The 17305-nt window shown below is 46.0% G+C and overlaps 1 protein-coding gene across 1 annotated transcript in view; it reads left to right on the plus strand.

Moving 5' to 3' along the window:
• Positions 1-2563: 2563 nt before the first annotated feature.
• Positions 2564-17305, plus strand: part of Uba2 (ubiquitin like modifier activating enzyme 2) — a 28029-nt gene continuing 13287 nt past the window's right edge. Inside the window, exons 1-8 of the mRNA XM_006984992.4 lie at positions 2564-2787; positions 5089-5172; positions 6196-6266; positions 7254-7318; positions 9026-9126; positions 11347-11468; positions 15317-15384; positions 16440-16561. Of these exons, the coding sequence (XP_006985054.1) occupies positions 2650-2787; positions 5089-5172; positions 6196-6266; positions 7254-7318; positions 9026-9126; positions 11347-11468; positions 15317-15384; positions 16440-16561 (771 nt within the window). The 5' untranslated portion in view covers positions 2564-2649. The remainder of the gene's footprint in view (positions 2788-5088; positions 5173-6195; positions 6267-7253; positions 7319-9025; positions 9127-11346; positions 11469-15316; positions 15385-16439; positions 16562-17305) is intronic.

Below are 17305 nucleotides of genomic sequence, written 5' to 3' on the forward strand. Positions count from 1 at the left end.
TTGCTAAGTAACAGTCCACAGAACAGCAGTTCAGGAACAGCTGGCTGACTCCCACTTAGTGGTGGCTCAGGGAGTTCTGCAGAGGCAGTGAATGAGAGCCTTGAAGAGGGTAGTGGCTGACATCAGGAGCTGACAGCTGCAGGGGTGGTTTTCAAAGAGGTCAACATGGACCATTCAATCAGCAGTCAAACTGGAAGGGTGAAGAAGCTTGACAGGTGGGTGCCTCAGGAGAGACTGGAAACTGGTGTTGGGTTGTCATTCTGTGCTCTCCCATGCTACACAGTGAGCGTTTCCGGTTGGATTGCTGACATGACGGACTTAGGCTTTCCCCGCATCTGTCTTCTGAGGCTGCAGTGGTGGTTGCTGCTCCCTGCGCTTCACTACACTTTCCAAGAACGACAAGAAGAAAGATGCCAGAACGCTGGCCAAGAAAGACAAATCCAGTGAGGCAGTCTGGGGGCCAGGCCCAAAGGAGTGTGGTCCCAAGGCTGGTCCCGGAGAAGCTCCGGCACCTCATGCTGGTTTTTTAATGTTTACTTGATGGGCATTGGTGTTTTTCCTGCACGTATGTCTGTGTGAGGGCGTCAGGTCCCCTAGAACTCACTCACCTAATGCTATTTAACAAGGCTCCATATGACAACTGTAAGGAGATTCCCAATTGTATGTAGGCTTATCACCCCAGCTCTGGTCTCAGAGGCTCAGCCCTGCAGGAGTTCCTTAGCAAATGGCTTATCAACCTGATTTCAAAGCACAGAGCCCAAGTAATTTACACCAGAAACACAAAGGGTGGCGATGCCCCAGCTGCTGTCAGAGATGCAGGAAAAGGGTCAATCAACTCAACTGTACATTTGTAAAAGTTACATTTTTTAAAAAATGGAAAGATATATAGCAACCAGCCATGGTCAGTTCAGTGGTTGGGCAGATAAGAAACTCCAATGCCTTCCTGGAAGCCAAACTTGAACCACTTTCGCTTTCTGATTCTCTGGGAAGCAGGTACATCTAAGAAGTACACACAGCCAGGTGGTGGTGGTACATGCTGTTAATCCCAGCACTCAGGAGGCAGAGGCAGGCAGATCTCTGTGAGTTCGAGGCCAGCCTGGTCTACAGAGTGAGTTCCAGGACAGCCAAGGTGACAGTGAAACTCTGCCATGAAAAAACAACAACAAAAAGAGTACACTCACCGAGCACTCAGGAGGCAGAGCCAGTCAGATCTCTGTCAGTTCGAGGCCAGCCTGGTCTACAGAGTGAGAATGGACAAGTCAGGGCTACATGAGACCCTGCCACAAAACAAAACTTCTAACAAAAATGTGCAGACTGTAATTGTCCCCATTTTGACTAATGAAAGTGTGTTCAACCCTGGTTATAATTTAAAATCTGTCTAATACAATTCCTTTTGCACTAACATAATTTCGGACTATTTGTTTATAATATGTTTTTGTATTTTTATAATAGCACTATAATATAATAAATAAAAATATTATTTAAGCCGGGCGTTGGTGGCGCACGCCTTTAATCCCAGCACTCGGGAGGCAGAGCCAGGCGGATCTCTGTGAGTTCGAGGCCAGCCTGGGCTACCAAGTGAGCTCCAGGAAAGGCGCAAAGCTACACAGAGAAACCCTGTCTCGAAAAACCAAAAAAAAAAAAAAAATATTATTTGGCGTGAAGCATGTGCTTGTGAGGGGCAGAGTCTCCCTAGATAACCCTGGAACTGGCTACCTAATAAACTGGCCTTGAACTCTCCAGAGACTCTCTGTCTCTGCCTCCTGCAGCCACACCCAACGTTGCTTTTTGTGATGATGAGACTGAAACCTAGGATTCTGAGCACGGTAAATACACCCAACATCCTCAGCCCCGAATATCCATTTTCTTTGTGAGCATCGAATCCTATCCTTTGCCTATATATATTGCTTGGATAACAATTTCCTTTTTTCTTTTTCTTTTCTTTTTGTCTTTTTTTCTTTGGTTTTTCGAGACAGGGTTTCTCTGTGTAGTTTTGGAGCCTGTCCTGGATCTCGCTCTGTAGACCAGGCTGGCCTCGAACTCACAGAGATCCGCCTGGCTCTGCCTCCTGAGTGCTTGGTGAGTGTTGTTTTGTTTTTCATGGCAGAGTGTCACTGTGTAGCTGGGATTAAAGGCGTGCGCCACCACTGCTTGGAGATAACAGTTTTCTTAATTTGCACATGTTCCTTACATATAGAGTCATAACTTTTTTTTTTTTTCGAGACAGGGTTTTTCTGTGTAGCTTTGTGCCTTTCATGGATCTCGCTCTGTAGCCCAGGCTGGCCTCGAACTCACAGAGATCCACCTGCTTCTGCCTCCCGAGTGCTGGGATTAAAGGCATTAAAGGCGTGCGCCACCACCGCCTGGCCTAGAGTCATAACTTTTTAAAACCCCCACATAAGGAGTTGTCGTTGGGCGCTCAAACCAAGGTCGTTAAAAGTCGACCCGAGGCTTCTCCGCCGGTCTGTGCTCCTGTAGAAGCCGGCGTGAAGGTATCCCAGGTCTCGGTGTCTCCAGGACCCAACCTGGCGCGGGCTGGCGGCCGCAGTGCGCAGGAGCGGAAGCTGCGCCGCCCTTCCCCCACTGGCTTCCGGCTGCCGCTCGGCTTCTCCCGCCTCCGACTGCGCGGCGGCTCGTGGACGTCCCGCCATGGCACTGTCGCGGGGGCTTCCCCGGGAGCTGGCCGAGGCGGTGTCCGGCGGCCGGGTGCTGGTGGTGGGCGCGGGCGGCATCGGCTGTGAGCTGCTCAAGAACCTGGTGCTCACCGGCTTCTCCCACATCGACCTGGTGAGGCCCGGGCTCCGGCTGAATGGCGGGCTGTCTGCGGGACGGGGCCCGGATTCTGGGCGGGAGTCAGGGCGGCGGGGCCCGAGAGGCCGGGGGTCAGGATCGCCGCACCGGGAGCGGATAGGTGGACACGCTGGGCCCCGGCTCCCCGGCCTCCGGTCCCCGGGCCTGCGCGCGCCGCCTCCCAGTTACTCTGGGATGCAGGAAGTGGCCGAGCCCCCGGTGGATGCTGTGACTTTAATTCGAACGTGCCCCTAACTTCGAAGTTAACGACCCGCGGCAGAGCGGCTCGCAGCCACCAACAGCGCACCCCGGGCGTGCACACATGCATTCACTCGAGTATGCCACCGGCCTTCAGGTTGCAAGTGCTGTCTGCATCCCGTTTTATTTTTAACAGATGAGGGAAGTAAGACGCTATGAGGTTGAGTAACTTACCCTGGGGGGACGCCGCTAGTGGCTGGATGAACTCCTTTGGGGCTCGTGCCTCTGGGCTGGGCACAGTGCAGATGGGACGCTGTCGTTTATGACATTAAAGATATTCCCTTGGGTTTGCGCGGATGGGTGACCGACCACCTGTAATCCCTGCAATCGGGAGTTTGAGGTCCGTTTGGGCTACGTAGCAAGACCTTTCCTTAAGAAATTAAAAAAAAAAGTTTTTGGTTGTCTGTATTCTCAGTTTTGCATTAGTGTGCATTGACAGGAAGCCGCTGTAATTTGTTAACGCGTTGGAGATACTATCTGGAAGTTGGATGCGAGTTGGAAATGCCTTAAGGTTTAGCAGAAAAATGGAATGAACTTACAGGTGTCAGGGTGTAAGCCGAGGCACAACTGGCGTCTCTGCAGTTTTCATTGGTTAGGTTTCACACCCAGTTTCAGTCCGCAGAAAATCCAGTATGCTGGTAACTCGGGATGCTATGTTAAAAAGTAGTTTTTGTAGCAGATTAAAGGCGTGTGCCACCACCGCCAGGCTGGTTTAACTTTTCTAATGAACTTTGAAGTACAAATGGATATTTCAGTGCTTATATGTTTTGTAATTGTTCACACACTACCTCAAACTGCTGGGATGTTTCATGGTGAGAACATTTTGTTTGTTTATCTAAGTTTATTGAACTAGAATGCAAATGACAGTAGCTGCTACTTATTTTTTCTTTCAGATAGCAATTAGATTAAATTTTATTTTTATTTAAAAATCTTTCCTTTAGTTTATGTGTATGGGCCTTTTGCCTGCACTTGTGTCTGTGCCTGGTGCCCTTAGGCCAGAAGGGGGCGTTGGATCCCCTGGAACTGGTGTTACCAATGTAGGTGCTGAGAATTGAGCCCCAGGTCCTATGCAGGTCAGCCAGCTCTCTTAACTATTGAGCCATCTCTCCAGCTCCTAGGTTAGATTTTAAACATGAGTTTTTGGTTCGGTTTTGTTTTTAAACCGTATGTAGGCTATTTCCTTTACTAACCCTCAAGTCATCCTGAGTGACTATGTATATGAAGTTAAAGCAGCAAACATTTCCAGATCTGATTACCACATCACTTAATGAAAACAGTGGGGCACAGTAAATTATCTACATCTGAAATAACCAAATAACCAGACAGATGGGGTGTGGAACCAGATGACACTTAGGGAGTGTTCCTGGGGCACTGTCTTTTTTTTTTTTTTTTTTTTTTTTTTTTTTTTTGAAACAGGGTCTCTCTTTGCCCTGGAACTCTCCAAATTTACTAGACGATGACTGGCTAGTGAGTCCCAGAATCTCCCATCGCCACCTTCCTGGCTTTGGGATTGCAAAGCTTGCCACTGTGCTCAGCTTGTTTTAATGTAGGTTCTGGGGGATCGAACCCAAGTCCTTGTAGCTGGTAGGACAGCAACTTTAATGCCTTCTGTCTCTTTTGCCTTTATTTTATTTATCCATATTTTGAGTCAGGGTCTCAATATGTAACCATAGCTGATCTGGACCTCATAGAGACCAGGCTGACCTCCAGCTCACAGATATATCTGAGTGCACCACCTTGCCTATTGGAAAATTTTGTTTTTTAATTAAACCAAAGCTTTTATGCTTCTTAAGGAATTCCCTAAAAAATTCCCTGAAATAGGATTAAACAAGAAAATTAGCCATCCTTGATGCTTTCTTGGGGTTACCTTTGACATTGATACTGTTCTTCCCATATACTTTAACTGTAACTTTTAGCAATTCGGGTGTGACTTGTCCAGAGAAGCACTTTCTCTGCTAGCTAGTAAGTTCTGGGTTATTAATGCCGAAGATAGTGATGTTTCTCAAGCATTGTGATTTATCTGGGTTTCTGCATTTGTAGATTGATCTGGATACTATTGATGTCAGCAACCTCAACAGACAGTTCCTATTTCAAAAGAAACATGTTGGAAGATCCAAGGCTCAGGTAACTTTCCCATGTTGTGTTTAGATCCCTTTGACAATGAAGCTTTGAGTCAGCAAACTTTCCCTGCAGAGGGAGAAAGCAGGTGAAGCGCTGGCTTGCTCACTCTCCCCTTCTCCCCCTCTCCCCTGTGATTAACATTTTGTTTACTTATTTTTGCGGGGCACGTGTGCATGACACTGCATCGTGTGCATGCCACTGCATCGTGTGAGTGGCAGTCAGAGGGCAGCTGGGTGGTCCCAGGGATTGAATGCAGGTGCTGAGACAGTAAATGTGTTTACCCCTGAGCCTTCACCACACAAGCCCAGCTCTTCAGCTTCAGATCCTGAGGAGTGAAAGGAGTAAGAGTAGCCCACACTCTCCCCTTTTTGGTCTGAAAGGAAATGACTCCTGAATCCTGTAGTTGAGGAATCTTTTGTGTCCTCTTCATATTTAAGTTTGCTCCTTTACATCTCAGAGGCCAGCTTCTGTGTAGTTAGAAAAGATGCTCCCCTTTGAATATTCTTCCTGGGTTGGTGGGGTCAGAGGTCTGTTTTTTCTTCCAGCCCTGTCCCTCCCATGCATACCATTGCATTGACTTAGCATTTTCTTAGATTTCAGCCTTCCCCACAGGTATTTGCCTGTGTCCGTTTTTTAGACTAAGCTCGCTCTTCCTCCAATAGTGGTCTTTCTACATTGCCGTCTTTGTAGTTAGGCTAACCTAGCTGGCTAGTAATAGGCTCTTAAGTGAAGGAATAACACTGATTATTGCAGTTCAGTGTAGTTTTATACTGCTGGGGATTCACAAATGCTTTAACTCTGAGTTAGAGAGCTCCAGCCCTGCAGTCTGTTTTCTCTGAAGTTTGCCATTCACATAGAAGTGGTCACATGCAGGGGAAACTAATTTTATGAGTATGTATGCACTTAATGAAATCTTAACCACGTTTTTATATATAGATAAGATTACCATGTTATAAGTAAGTGAAGTAACCATGTGTATGTCAGATTTCCAGTGTCAACAAAAATGTTTATTGTTGGTTTTTCCAGGTTGCCAAAGAAAGTGTGCTCCAGTTCCACCCCCAAGCTAACATCGAGGCTCACCATGACAGCATCATGAAGTATGCACACCATTCTGTTAAAAGCTGTTTGCTGTGAATTTGTAGTTAACCCTTTAAAGTATGAGATGTTTTTATTTATGTGAGCCCCGGATCAGTCTGCATTTGTAAGATAACTTCTAGAATATTTACAACATGATAAGTCTGTGCCCCCATCAGTTGCATTGCTTTTACCAGTTCTTGTGTATTTGCATTATTTAGATAAGAGATGTTTTAATATCAGTGAGGAAGTTACTGGGAAACTTAGAAATGACTGTACTTCTATGCCTGAGGATCTTCTGATGCTGTGTATAGTGATGGTGTTTGACAGCACTTAGCCTCAGTAATGATAGATAAGTCTGTCTTTAAGGAGGTGTTAGAGCAGAGACCTCGGAGTCTAAGCCCACCACACACATGCACACGCACGCACATGCGCGCGCGCACACATGGCTGGTAGTAAAAGCAGTTCCTGTGTGAAGTACTAGAGTTAGAGAGAGCCTTACACTTTCTCAAGGCACTTGTTTCCTGGGCTATTCCTAGTTCTCTGGGTGTTTGCTCTGTAGACCTGCCTGTGGCCTCCTACCCCGTGCTGCTTTCCCAGTGCTGCTAAAAGCAGAGCCCCAAGGGGCCTGAACCCTGCCCGACTGTGACCACGTGAGGTGAAACTGCAGGCCTAACAGATCCTGGGAATGTGTTCCTTGTATGTTCCCAGGCACTTGCTACCCTGAGAAGGGGCGGGTGGGGACAGGGCACTGGTGAGGTTATGCCAGCTTTCTGCCAGTTTAAGGGTTTGTTCTGGTGCCTTCGGTTGCTGGTCAGAAAAGAGAGAAATTTGAGAACAGTTCCTTTAAAATATGCTTGTGTTAGGAAAATGTCAGCCTTCCTGTGTCTATGGCATATACTTCCCACCCACAGTTATTTTTACAGTTATTTGTCCTTGGGACTCTATTTATGACACTGAGAAAATCATACAAGAGGCCAGTTTTGGTGACTTTTTGTTTTGCTTTCCAGCCCAGAATATAATGTGGAGTTTTTTCGACAGTTTATATTGGTTATGAACGCGTTAGATAACAGAGGTAAGGTGTTTTTAATACGTTTCACATCTCGTTTCCCCTTTTTCCCGTGTCAGAGCTGGGGAGAGATTTAGTGTCCAAGTATGAGTTAGAACTTAAGAGACCCAAAAGGAAATGGGACTAGGTGGGGCTTTATGCGTGTTTGACTGTCTGTTGGCCGAGCCAGTCTGGAACTCACTATGTTCCCCCAGACTGACCTCAAACCAGTCACAATCCTCCTGCCTCAGTCTCTGGTGTGCTACTAGGATTTCAGGGGTAAGCAGTGCCAGTTGATGGCTGTTTTCTCTAGGACTGATTTTATATTTTTTTCCTGCACAGTCAGCCATCTGCTTTGCTGTTCTAACAGAAGGTATAGTCAGAAGGGCATTGAAGGGTCTGCAGAGTATGACTGCCTCTGTTTCAGGTTGTTGCAGTATGTCTTGATTTGTGCATAGATCTAGGAAATGTGAATCCCTGGGGTCACTCAGGATGATCATAGTCCAGATGGGCCAGAGCGCCAGGTGATTTTAAAGTGCCTTAGGGTGAGGTGGTGAGGTGATGAGATGCCAGCCGTCCTGCTCTGTCCTGAGACAGGGTCTTCAGACTTGCTGTGGAGCTGGGGGGGAGCTGAACTCTTGGCATCCATTCTGCTTCTGCCTCCCAGGGGCTGGATTGCAGGCCGCACAACAGGCCTAGTGTAGGCTATTCTAGTTAAAGGCTATGGCTTTGGGATTGTTCCAGCTGTACCTGTACCACAGGGTCCTAGACAAGGTCCTCGTAGGTGTAACGAATTTGTTTCTGGAAAGCCAGGCATGGTGGGCACATCTTCAGTCCCAGCACTGGGGAGGCAGAGGCAAGTGGATCTCTGTGAGTTTGAGGCCAGTCAGCCCTATGTGACAAGCTGCAGATCAGCCAGGGACTACACAGTGAGACCCTGTCTCAGGGGAATAGTGCTGCAAAGTGTGTATGGTAATTACTAACAGGGAAACCATTGGAAGCCTGATGACTCTTACAACCATCTTTTGTCTCCTAACCCTAAACTTCCTTAATGGTTCCCAGTTAGTGTTCATCCCTTCCTCCACTGCCACGGATTGCTTGATGATAGAATGGTGACGTGTTGAGGAGTGGATGGAATAGTTTGCTCAGCTCACACTTTGCTGTCTTAATGCTTTTGGTGTTTTTTTCTTTAAATTTATTTGTTTATGTGAGTGGGTATTTTTTCTGCATGTATGTATGTGTAATACGTGCTGACCTGGTGCTCAAGGGATCCAAAAGAAGAGTCCCTGGGACTGGAGTTACAGACAGTTGTGAGCCACCATGTAGGTGCTGGGAATTGAACCCAGGGTTCTCTGAGGAGTAGTCAGTGCTCTTAACTGCCGAGCCATCTCTCCAACCCTTCTTTTGATGTTTTAGAAGTGCCTTGAGTCAAACCAGGGCCTCATGTCAGACCAGACAGGTGCACTGCTCTGGCACTTGGGAATCATTTCTAAGAGTCTTTTTCTAGACAAAATTCGCAATGTAAATTCCTTAGATTTGGTTTTGCTGAGTGTCCAGGAATGGCATGTCGTCGGCCAAGGACGCAGCCCAGTGTCGCAGACAAAAGTGGTTGAGTTATGCCCACCATAGTCACGGTGAACATGTGCTTTATTGAAGGCAAGAAATGTTTCCGCGATTGTCACCTTGAACTTGTTGGTGTCTTGAGGAACTCACTAACTAGTGTTTTTCTTTCAGCTGCCCGAAACCATGTAAATAGAATGTGTCTGGCAGCTGACGTGCCTCTCATTGAAAGCGGGACTGCCGGTTATCTTGGACAAGTGACCACGATCAAGAAGGTGAAGAAACACTTGGTTCTTATTTTCCACCTATTTACCTGAGACCTAGGAAGGACAGAAACATTGGATGTATATAGTATAAGCAGGCCAGCATCCAACATATAGAGATTTATGCTGTATAAGACAGGGTGGGGGGCTGGAGAGATGGCTCAGAGGTTAAGAGCACTGGCTGCCCTTCCAGAGGTCCTGAGTTCAATTCCCAGCACCTACATGGTGGCTCACAACCATCTGTAATGAGATCTGGTGCCCTCTTCTGGCCTGCAGACCAGAACACTGTATACATAATAAATTAATAAATCTCTTTAAAAAAAAAAAAAGGAAAAAGACAGGGTGATTCGTGGGTCCCTGGGTGGGTTCATTCAGTTCTCAGAAAACCTCCACCCACAAATAAAGCTGGAGGTGCACTAAAGGCAAGAGGAAGAGAGTTTTGACTTTGCCATGTTGTTTCAGTTAACTTACCTATTAAAATCCTTCTAGGTATGGTAGTGCGTGCCTTTAATCCCAGCACTCAGCAGGCAGAGGCAGGTGGATCTCTGTGAGTTCGAGGACAGAACAAGTTCCAGGACAGCCAGGGCTACACAGAGAAACCCTGTGTTGAAAAACTAACAAACAAAAATCCTTTGACATGACAAGCTGTACAAAACTTGTTAGTTGTTGTGGGACTTTGTGTCATGTTACAGAGGATAGGCAGTAATCAGACTTCAGAAGTTACACCGGGCCAGGCGTGGTCTCCATGCCCTCTGTAATCCCTGTCACCAGAAGCAGGGACAGGAGGCTGTGTTTGAATTCCAGCCCAGCCTGGGATGCATAGTGAGGTCTTGTCTCAGAACAAATCAGAAGTTACCTTGGGGCCAGTGAGGTGGCTCAGTGGGCGCTGGCTGCTGAACCTGACAGCGTGGGTCTGAGCCCTTGGACCCACGTGTTAGACGGAGCAACCCTCCCATGAGTCCTCTGGTTTCCACACAGGTGCTGTGGTGCTCCTTTGCATGCACACACACTAAATACATGTAAGAAATCAGTGGTTAACTTGTGGGCTTGGGAGTCTGGTTCAGTTGTAGAATGAGGTAATAACCAATCCTAACTCGAGATCACTAGAGGAATCCAGTGTACAGCTCTGAAGAGAACTGATGCTTTGGTGTATTTGTGACGTATTTTAAGCTTTAAGCATTTTAGTAAAACGAAAGAACAGAAGAAGGTGGTGTGCATCATTAATCTAGCTTTATAAAGTTCAGGGATGGATTAGTGTGTTCTTCAGATCTGTTCTCAGCTCCTTCAGGAAGTAGCCATTAAATTCTACACTTGAAGAATTCCTTTTTAAAATACTTAAAACGGCCTGGTTTATCTGGTATTTTGTGGACTGGGTATCTATGTTACAAAGCATGGCTCTTTATTTTAACTGTTGGTCTTGGAAGCTTATTCTGTGCCAGTCTCCAGAGGTTGTGTGCCAGTGCCTATAGAATCGAGTGCCAGTGCCTATAGAATGGAGTGAAGGTTTCTTGAGTCTGCTGCAGCAAGGCAGGAGTTCTCCTCCACAGTGTGACGCTTGTCAGTGGCTTCATCCGAGATGTTTGTTGGAAGATAGGTGGAGGAGATCCTGAATGTGCCATTTAATTTATATTAAAGCAGCCTCTGGGGTGTGGTTCTTGAACTTACTGTTATGTTGTTCTTATGCTCCTGTGTGAAGGCTGAGGTTAAAGAGGGATTCATCTGATGGTCCCACAATGGGGATACCTTGCCCCCCACCTCCCCTTTTTATTTCTTTTTGAGACAAGAGTTTCTCTATATAACCCTCGCGGTCCTGGAGCCTGCTCTGTAGACCTGGCTGGCCTTCAACTCAGAGATAGATTGTCCTGCCCAGCCTGAGTGCTGGGATCTTAGAGGGGTGCATCACCTGGCTCCCTGTAGTTTTTTGTTGCTTGGTGAAATCAAAAGTGAAAATTCTCTGACTTGGTGGTGTATGTACTGCGGTACTTTTTCTTTCTGGATTTGCCTTGTTTGGGAGTTCCACCCTAGCTTTGACTGTGGTCACTTGATTTAGCCTTTGTATTATGATTCTGGATTCTTTATATGTACAGTAAGGATTTTGCAGTCACCAATATTTTAAATTTTTCTTGACAACATAAAACTCAGTTGGAATGTAAAGGAGGAGTGAAGTTTCTGTAATTGCACTACCTTATAGCCACCGTGGAATAACTGCTTTCTTGTGCCCTGGCATTACAGGGTGTAACTGAGTGTTACGAATGTCATCCTAAGCCAACGCAGAGAACATTCCCTGGCTGTACGATTCGGAACACACCTTCTGAACCTATTCACTGCATCGTTTGGGCAAAGTATTTGTTCAAGTAAGAGAGTTATGTATCCCTGGCTTGTTTTCAGAGCTGATCATGGAACACGAGGTCATTTTTACTTAAACGGTCTTAAAAGGTTATATTTATAATGGTTAAATATGGTGAAGAGACTCTAGTGGTTTCCTGGGTTAAGTGACAACATTCTTTGCATGCTGTAGATGAAGTTTTGGATGTTTAGTCTGGTATTGGACACAGGCATGCAACTAAATTTGTACAAATATATATATTTGGAAATATGAAAACATGCTTATAAATACCCTATTGGCTAAAGAAGAAATCACAGTGGAGTTAAAATCTGTAGTGGGGCCGGGTATGCCCAAGGCCCTGGTTAGGATCCTTAACCATCCACAACCAACTCTAACGATAGTGAAAAATACCATCCTTGAACTTGCTGGATGCCTGAATATGGTAGTTAGAAGGAAGGCTACAGGTTACTTACATGAAGAAACTCTGAGCATTGGTGGCATTAGAGTCTCCTTGAAATGAAGAGGTGTACCCCAGCATAGATGACAAAACAGCTGGAATGAGAAGAATGTGGTTGGACTAAGAATTTGTCAAATTTGGTTACCAGCTCAAGGGCCTGAGTAAATAAGAGCTGATAGGGAGCACAGTGCTAACACAGCAGTGGGGTTCCCAGGCACAGATCCCCTTTAACGCTTGTTTTTAAGAGACAGGGTTTCTCTGTGTAGCCCTGGCTGTCCTGGAACTGTATACCAGGCTGGCCTCGAACTCACAGAGGTCCTCCTGCCTCTGTCTCCTGAGTGCTGGGATTAAAGGAGTGCACTGCCCAATTTCCCCTTTAACATTTTACATTAATTTGATATATACTTGAAGACTAAGGAACCAATGCTGATAACGTTAGTAACTAGAAAGTTTCTTGCTAGGCATTGGTGGTACACATCTTTAATCCCAGCTCTTGGGAGGCAAAGGCAGGCAGATCTCTGAGTTCAAGGCCAGCCTGGTCTACAGAGTGAGTTCTAGGACAGCCAGGGCCACACAGAGCAGAGAAACCCTGTTTTGAAAAACAAACAAACAAACAAACAAACAAAAAAAGTTTTCTTGATGTTTTGTAGCTCTTACATAATATCCTTTTTCACCTCTGGGATCCTGTCTTGGACGCCTCGTGACTCTAGCTCTTGGCTGTTCGTTTCTTAGATTTTCTATGTGTTGGGTGACCCTTGTGGTTATCAGGCCCAGGTCAGCATAGTGACCTGCTGTTGTTGGGATTTGTCTGGTTTTCCTTGTGAGACTGGGTATTGAGAGGATGACAACAGGAAAAAGATGCTTTTCGTCCCACACGCCAAGGGCAGATGCTATCAGCATCATCTGTTATTGCTGTGCCGGCCTCGGTAACCTAGCTGAGGTGTCTGAGCTTTGCTCCCCTTTCCGATATGCACTGAACAGTGTAGCAGGGAGTCCCAGGCAGCCAGCTCCGAGGAATGGAGGTCTGTTCTTTGAGGACAGTGCATCTGAGTAATTGTACCTGCACTTTTTACTAAGTACATAACTACTTGCACAGTTCCCTAAGAGCCTGTTTGTTCTCTTCACTCCCTCCTTCCTTTTTTTTTCCCCCTTGAGACAGGGTCTCCTGTAGCCCAGACTGGCCTGGGACATGCATGCCACATAGTTGGAGATGACCATGCACTCCTGATCTTCCCACTTCCTAAATGCCGGGGTTGCAGAGGTCTGTAACTAGTACCAGGGGTTCCAGTGTCCTCTTCCAGCCTCACAGGAACACATGCAGTGCGCTGACATACATTCAGGCAAAAGACCCATTTGTTTTTTAATCCCAGCACTCTAGATCTTGGTGCCTGTCCTGGATCTCGCTCTGTAGACCAGGTTGGCCTCGAACTCACAGAGATCCGTCTGGCTCTGCCTCCCGAGTGCTGGGATTAAAGGCGTGCACCGCCACCGCCCGGCAAAATAAACAAATCCTTAAGGCAAAATCTTTAAGTATAGTTTAAATCTTTGAGTGTAGTTGGTATCAATGTGAGGAAAATTTCTTTGCGATGTATGTTAATCTGGGTGGAATAAGTCTAGGAACCATTGTCTTAGTTTAAGATTTATTTATAAGTATATGAAATGTTTTCCCTTCATGTATGTTATGGGCACCATGTGCATGCCTGATGCCCTCATTCAAAAAAGTGGGTCAGATTCCCCCATGTGGGTGCTGGGAGGTAAGTGCAAGGCTCTCTGGAAGAGCAGCCAGTGCTCTTAACCACAGAGCCATGTCTTCAGCCTTGGGAACAACTTTTTTTTTTTTTTTTTTTAAGATTTATTTATTTATCATGTATACAGAAGAGGGCGCCAGATCTGATTACAGATGGTTGTGAGCCACCATGTGGTTGCTGGGAATTGAACTCAGGACCTCTGGAAGAGCAGTCGGTGCTCTTAACCTCTGAGCCATCTCTCCAGCCCGGGGAACAACTTTTTAAGACATAGAAAGAGGGTTGAAGACATGGCTCACTTGTTAAGAGCACTGACTGCTCTTCAGAGGACTGGGGTTCAATTCCCAGCACCCACATGGCAGCTAACAACTGTCTCTAACTCCAAGATCTGACATGACACCCTCACATAGACATACGTACAGGTAAAATGCCAATGCAAATGAAAAAAAGTAAGTAGTTTTTTTAAGCCATCAAAGGCATTACCAGTGAAGGGAGTTGCTGTGAGAAAGTTGTGTGACTGATATCAAAAGATAGGCAGTGACTCGTTCCACCTGTTAGGGAGAGAGACTTCGGCTTTGCAGCTGCCTGAAGTTTGGGATCTAAAATGTATTCCTAAAATCAGTGAAAGTATGGGTGATAAAAATTGGACACGGTGGTACATGCCTATACCAGCACTCGAGACAGAGGCAGGTGGATCTCTGGATTCGAAGCCAGCCTGGTCTACATAGCGAGTTCCACTACATAGTAAGTAAGACCCTGTCATAAGCAACAGCAAAACCTCCACAGAGGGCGGTGTGAGATATGGAGCATGCAGCTCAGTGAGCAGGAGTGTTTGCCCGAGTGATGGAGACCCCACTTTTCATCCTTGGCCACCACACACACTAACTTGACTGACTAGCATGGGTAGACATGTCACACTCAATGGAAGACCCAATCAGGCAGTATGGAGGGATGTGAAACTTTGACAGCATTGTTGGGGTTAGACAGTATGACCAGAGGGGGTTTTCTTGATTTTGGGTTTTCTTCTTTATGGGGGAACATGAAAGGCTTCTACCAAGGTAGCTAAGTCATCTCCCTGAGGAAGGGTTGGGCGCCTCTGCCTGTGAAAGAGCAAGCCAGTTTTAGGGTAACTTGGCTGATGAGGAATCTTTAGCTTAACAGGTTAGTATTATTTTCTTTTCCATCAGAGTAAAAAGTGCCAGGGTTGGGGATTTAGCTCAGTGGTAGAGCGCTTGCCTGGCCAAGTGCAAGGCCCTGGGTTCGGTCCTCAGCTCTGGGAAAAAAGAGAGAGAGAGAGTAAAAAGTGCCTTATTCTCCTAAGGTGGGGACCTGGGCGTGTGTAGCGGATGTATAATTGTGGAGTAGCCAGCTGAGGGTGCCCTGTTAGTGTCTTCTAGTGTTACATGATCTTCAAGAAGGAAGCTTGCCTGTCTGCTGACTCGTGTCAGTATTGAAATGTTTGAAACCCAGCTGATAGATATGGTCAAGCATCTCCTCTAGCCTTGTCCCTGAGCAAACAGGATACTCTTAGGATTATGTATGGGCTGTGAACCATCGATTGTTTACTACATCCCTGCTAAGCATTTGGACTGTTGAACTTGAGATATTTGTGGAAAAATAAGCACATTTGTTCCGAAAGCCTTTGCCTAAACGTCCACTGTTCTGAAATTGCAGCCAGCTGTTTGGAGAGGAGGACGCTGATCAGGAAGTGTCTCCTGACAGAGCCGACCCTGAAGCTTCTTGTAAGTGGCTGTTGCCTTTGCTCTGTTCATTCAATGGTGGTGCCGTAAGGAGCAGCAGTGGTTGCTGTTATGTGCTGGAGGTCGTGTGTGGCTTAATGTGCCATTGCATTTTGAAAAAATATTTTATCATTTCATGTGTATGGTGTTTTGCCTGCATGTATGTCCAGTCCTATCATCCAACTTTTAGGGAGTTGTTGGTTTGCTGTTTGCTGGTAGGTTTTTTGCTTGTTTTTGAGACAGGATCTTTCTGTGTGACCCTCATTGTCCTGGAAAGCAGAGAGATCTATCTGCTTCTCTCTCCCAGAGTGCTGGGATTAAGGTATATGCCACCACACCCATCCCCTCATTATGTTTTTAAACCTTGTAACAACGGAGTAGTTCCCTTTCACTAGTAAGAAAGGAAATCAAGATGGCTTGAGCCTTTAATCCCTGCACTCAGGAAGCAGAGGGGTGAATATCTGAGTTCGAGGCCAGCCTGGTCTACAAAGTGAGTTTCAGGACAGCAAGGGTTACACAGAGAAACCCTGTCTGGAAAACTCCAGAAAAAAAGAAAAGGAATCAAGATGAGACATTCACAGATGTAATCATTAGGGCTGGGAGCAGTACTCTATTCTATCTATAGGGCCGTGCTCTTAGCTGTTACACATGTGCCCATTAGAAACTGAGGCACAGGGCTGGAGAGATGGCTTGGGATCAGAGTACTGGCTACTCTTCCAGAGGACCCGGCTTCAGTTCCTAGCACCCATGTGTTGGTTCACAACCTTCTGAAACTCCAGTTCCAAAGGATCTTGTATCTTCTGGGTTCTATCGGCACAAGTCAGCCACTTGGTGTACATACATACATGTAAGTCAAACCACAAGTGCATATAAAATAAAACTTAAATTAGAAAAAACCTCAGGCCGCAGAGCAGTGGTGGTACAAACAAACCAAAACCACACTGGTCCTCATGTTAGTGTCCTGTTATCTGAGTGTGTTACCTAAAGCTGCCTTCCATTGAGTGACTGCCTCAGGTGAGAATGTAAGTGTACATGGAAATACGATGCTTGTTTTCTAGGGGAGCCAACAGAAGCTGAAGCCAGAGCCAGAGCTTCTAATGAAGATGGAGACATTAAGCGTATTTCCACTAAGGAATGGGCTAAGTCAACCGGATATGATCCAGTTAAACTTTTCACCAAGGTTAGGTTTACTGTTTGTTTGTTTGTTTGTTTTTTTTTATTATTATTATTATTTTACAACATGTTTGTTTGTTTTAATGTAATGTATTTAGAAGGGTACACACATATGCCATGGTGCTCATATGGAGATCAGAGGACAACTTTGTGGAGTTTTGTCCTTCTACCTTTACGTGGGTTCCAAATTGTTACATGATACTGTTCTGAGGGAGACAGAAACATCAGTTTGCCCCAGATAGGGAACTGACCAAACCAGATTATTGATAGCACCAAAGCTCAACTTTGTGAACCAGGGAGTTTTGGTTTGGTTTTGGTTTTTTAGATGGGTGTTGGAAATGGAGGTTTGAGACAGGTTTCTCTGTGTGGCTCTGGCTGTCCTGGAACTTACTCTGTAGATTTGCCTGACTCTGTCTCCTGAGTGCTGGGATTACAGATGTGGGCCACCACTGCCTCGCAGCTCTTATTGACTCTTTATAACTTCAAGATGTTTACTAACCCCAACCCCAAAATGAAAGGGGCAGAAATGGAACACAGAACCTCTAAGCACATAGTATTTCAAAAACAGTATTGAGAAACTGGATTGCATTCAAGTAGAGCTGGTGTCTTTTGTTGTTGTTTGTTTTGGAGACGGGTGCTGGTGTGTTTTGTTATTTGTTTTGTAGACGGGTACTGGTGTGTGGTGGTGTTGTTTTGTAGACGGGTACTGGTGTGTGGTGTTGTTTTGTAGACAGGTGCTGGTGTGTGTTGT

The sequence above is a fragment of the Peromyscus maniculatus genome, chromosome 1 (genome assembly GCF_049852395.1).
Source record: "Peromyscus maniculatus bairdii isolate BWxNUB_F1_BW_parent chromosome 1, HU_Pman_BW_mat_3.1, whole genome shotgun sequence".
NCBI lineage: Eukaryota > Metazoa > Chordata > Mammalia > Rodentia > Cricetidae > Peromyscus > Peromyscus maniculatus.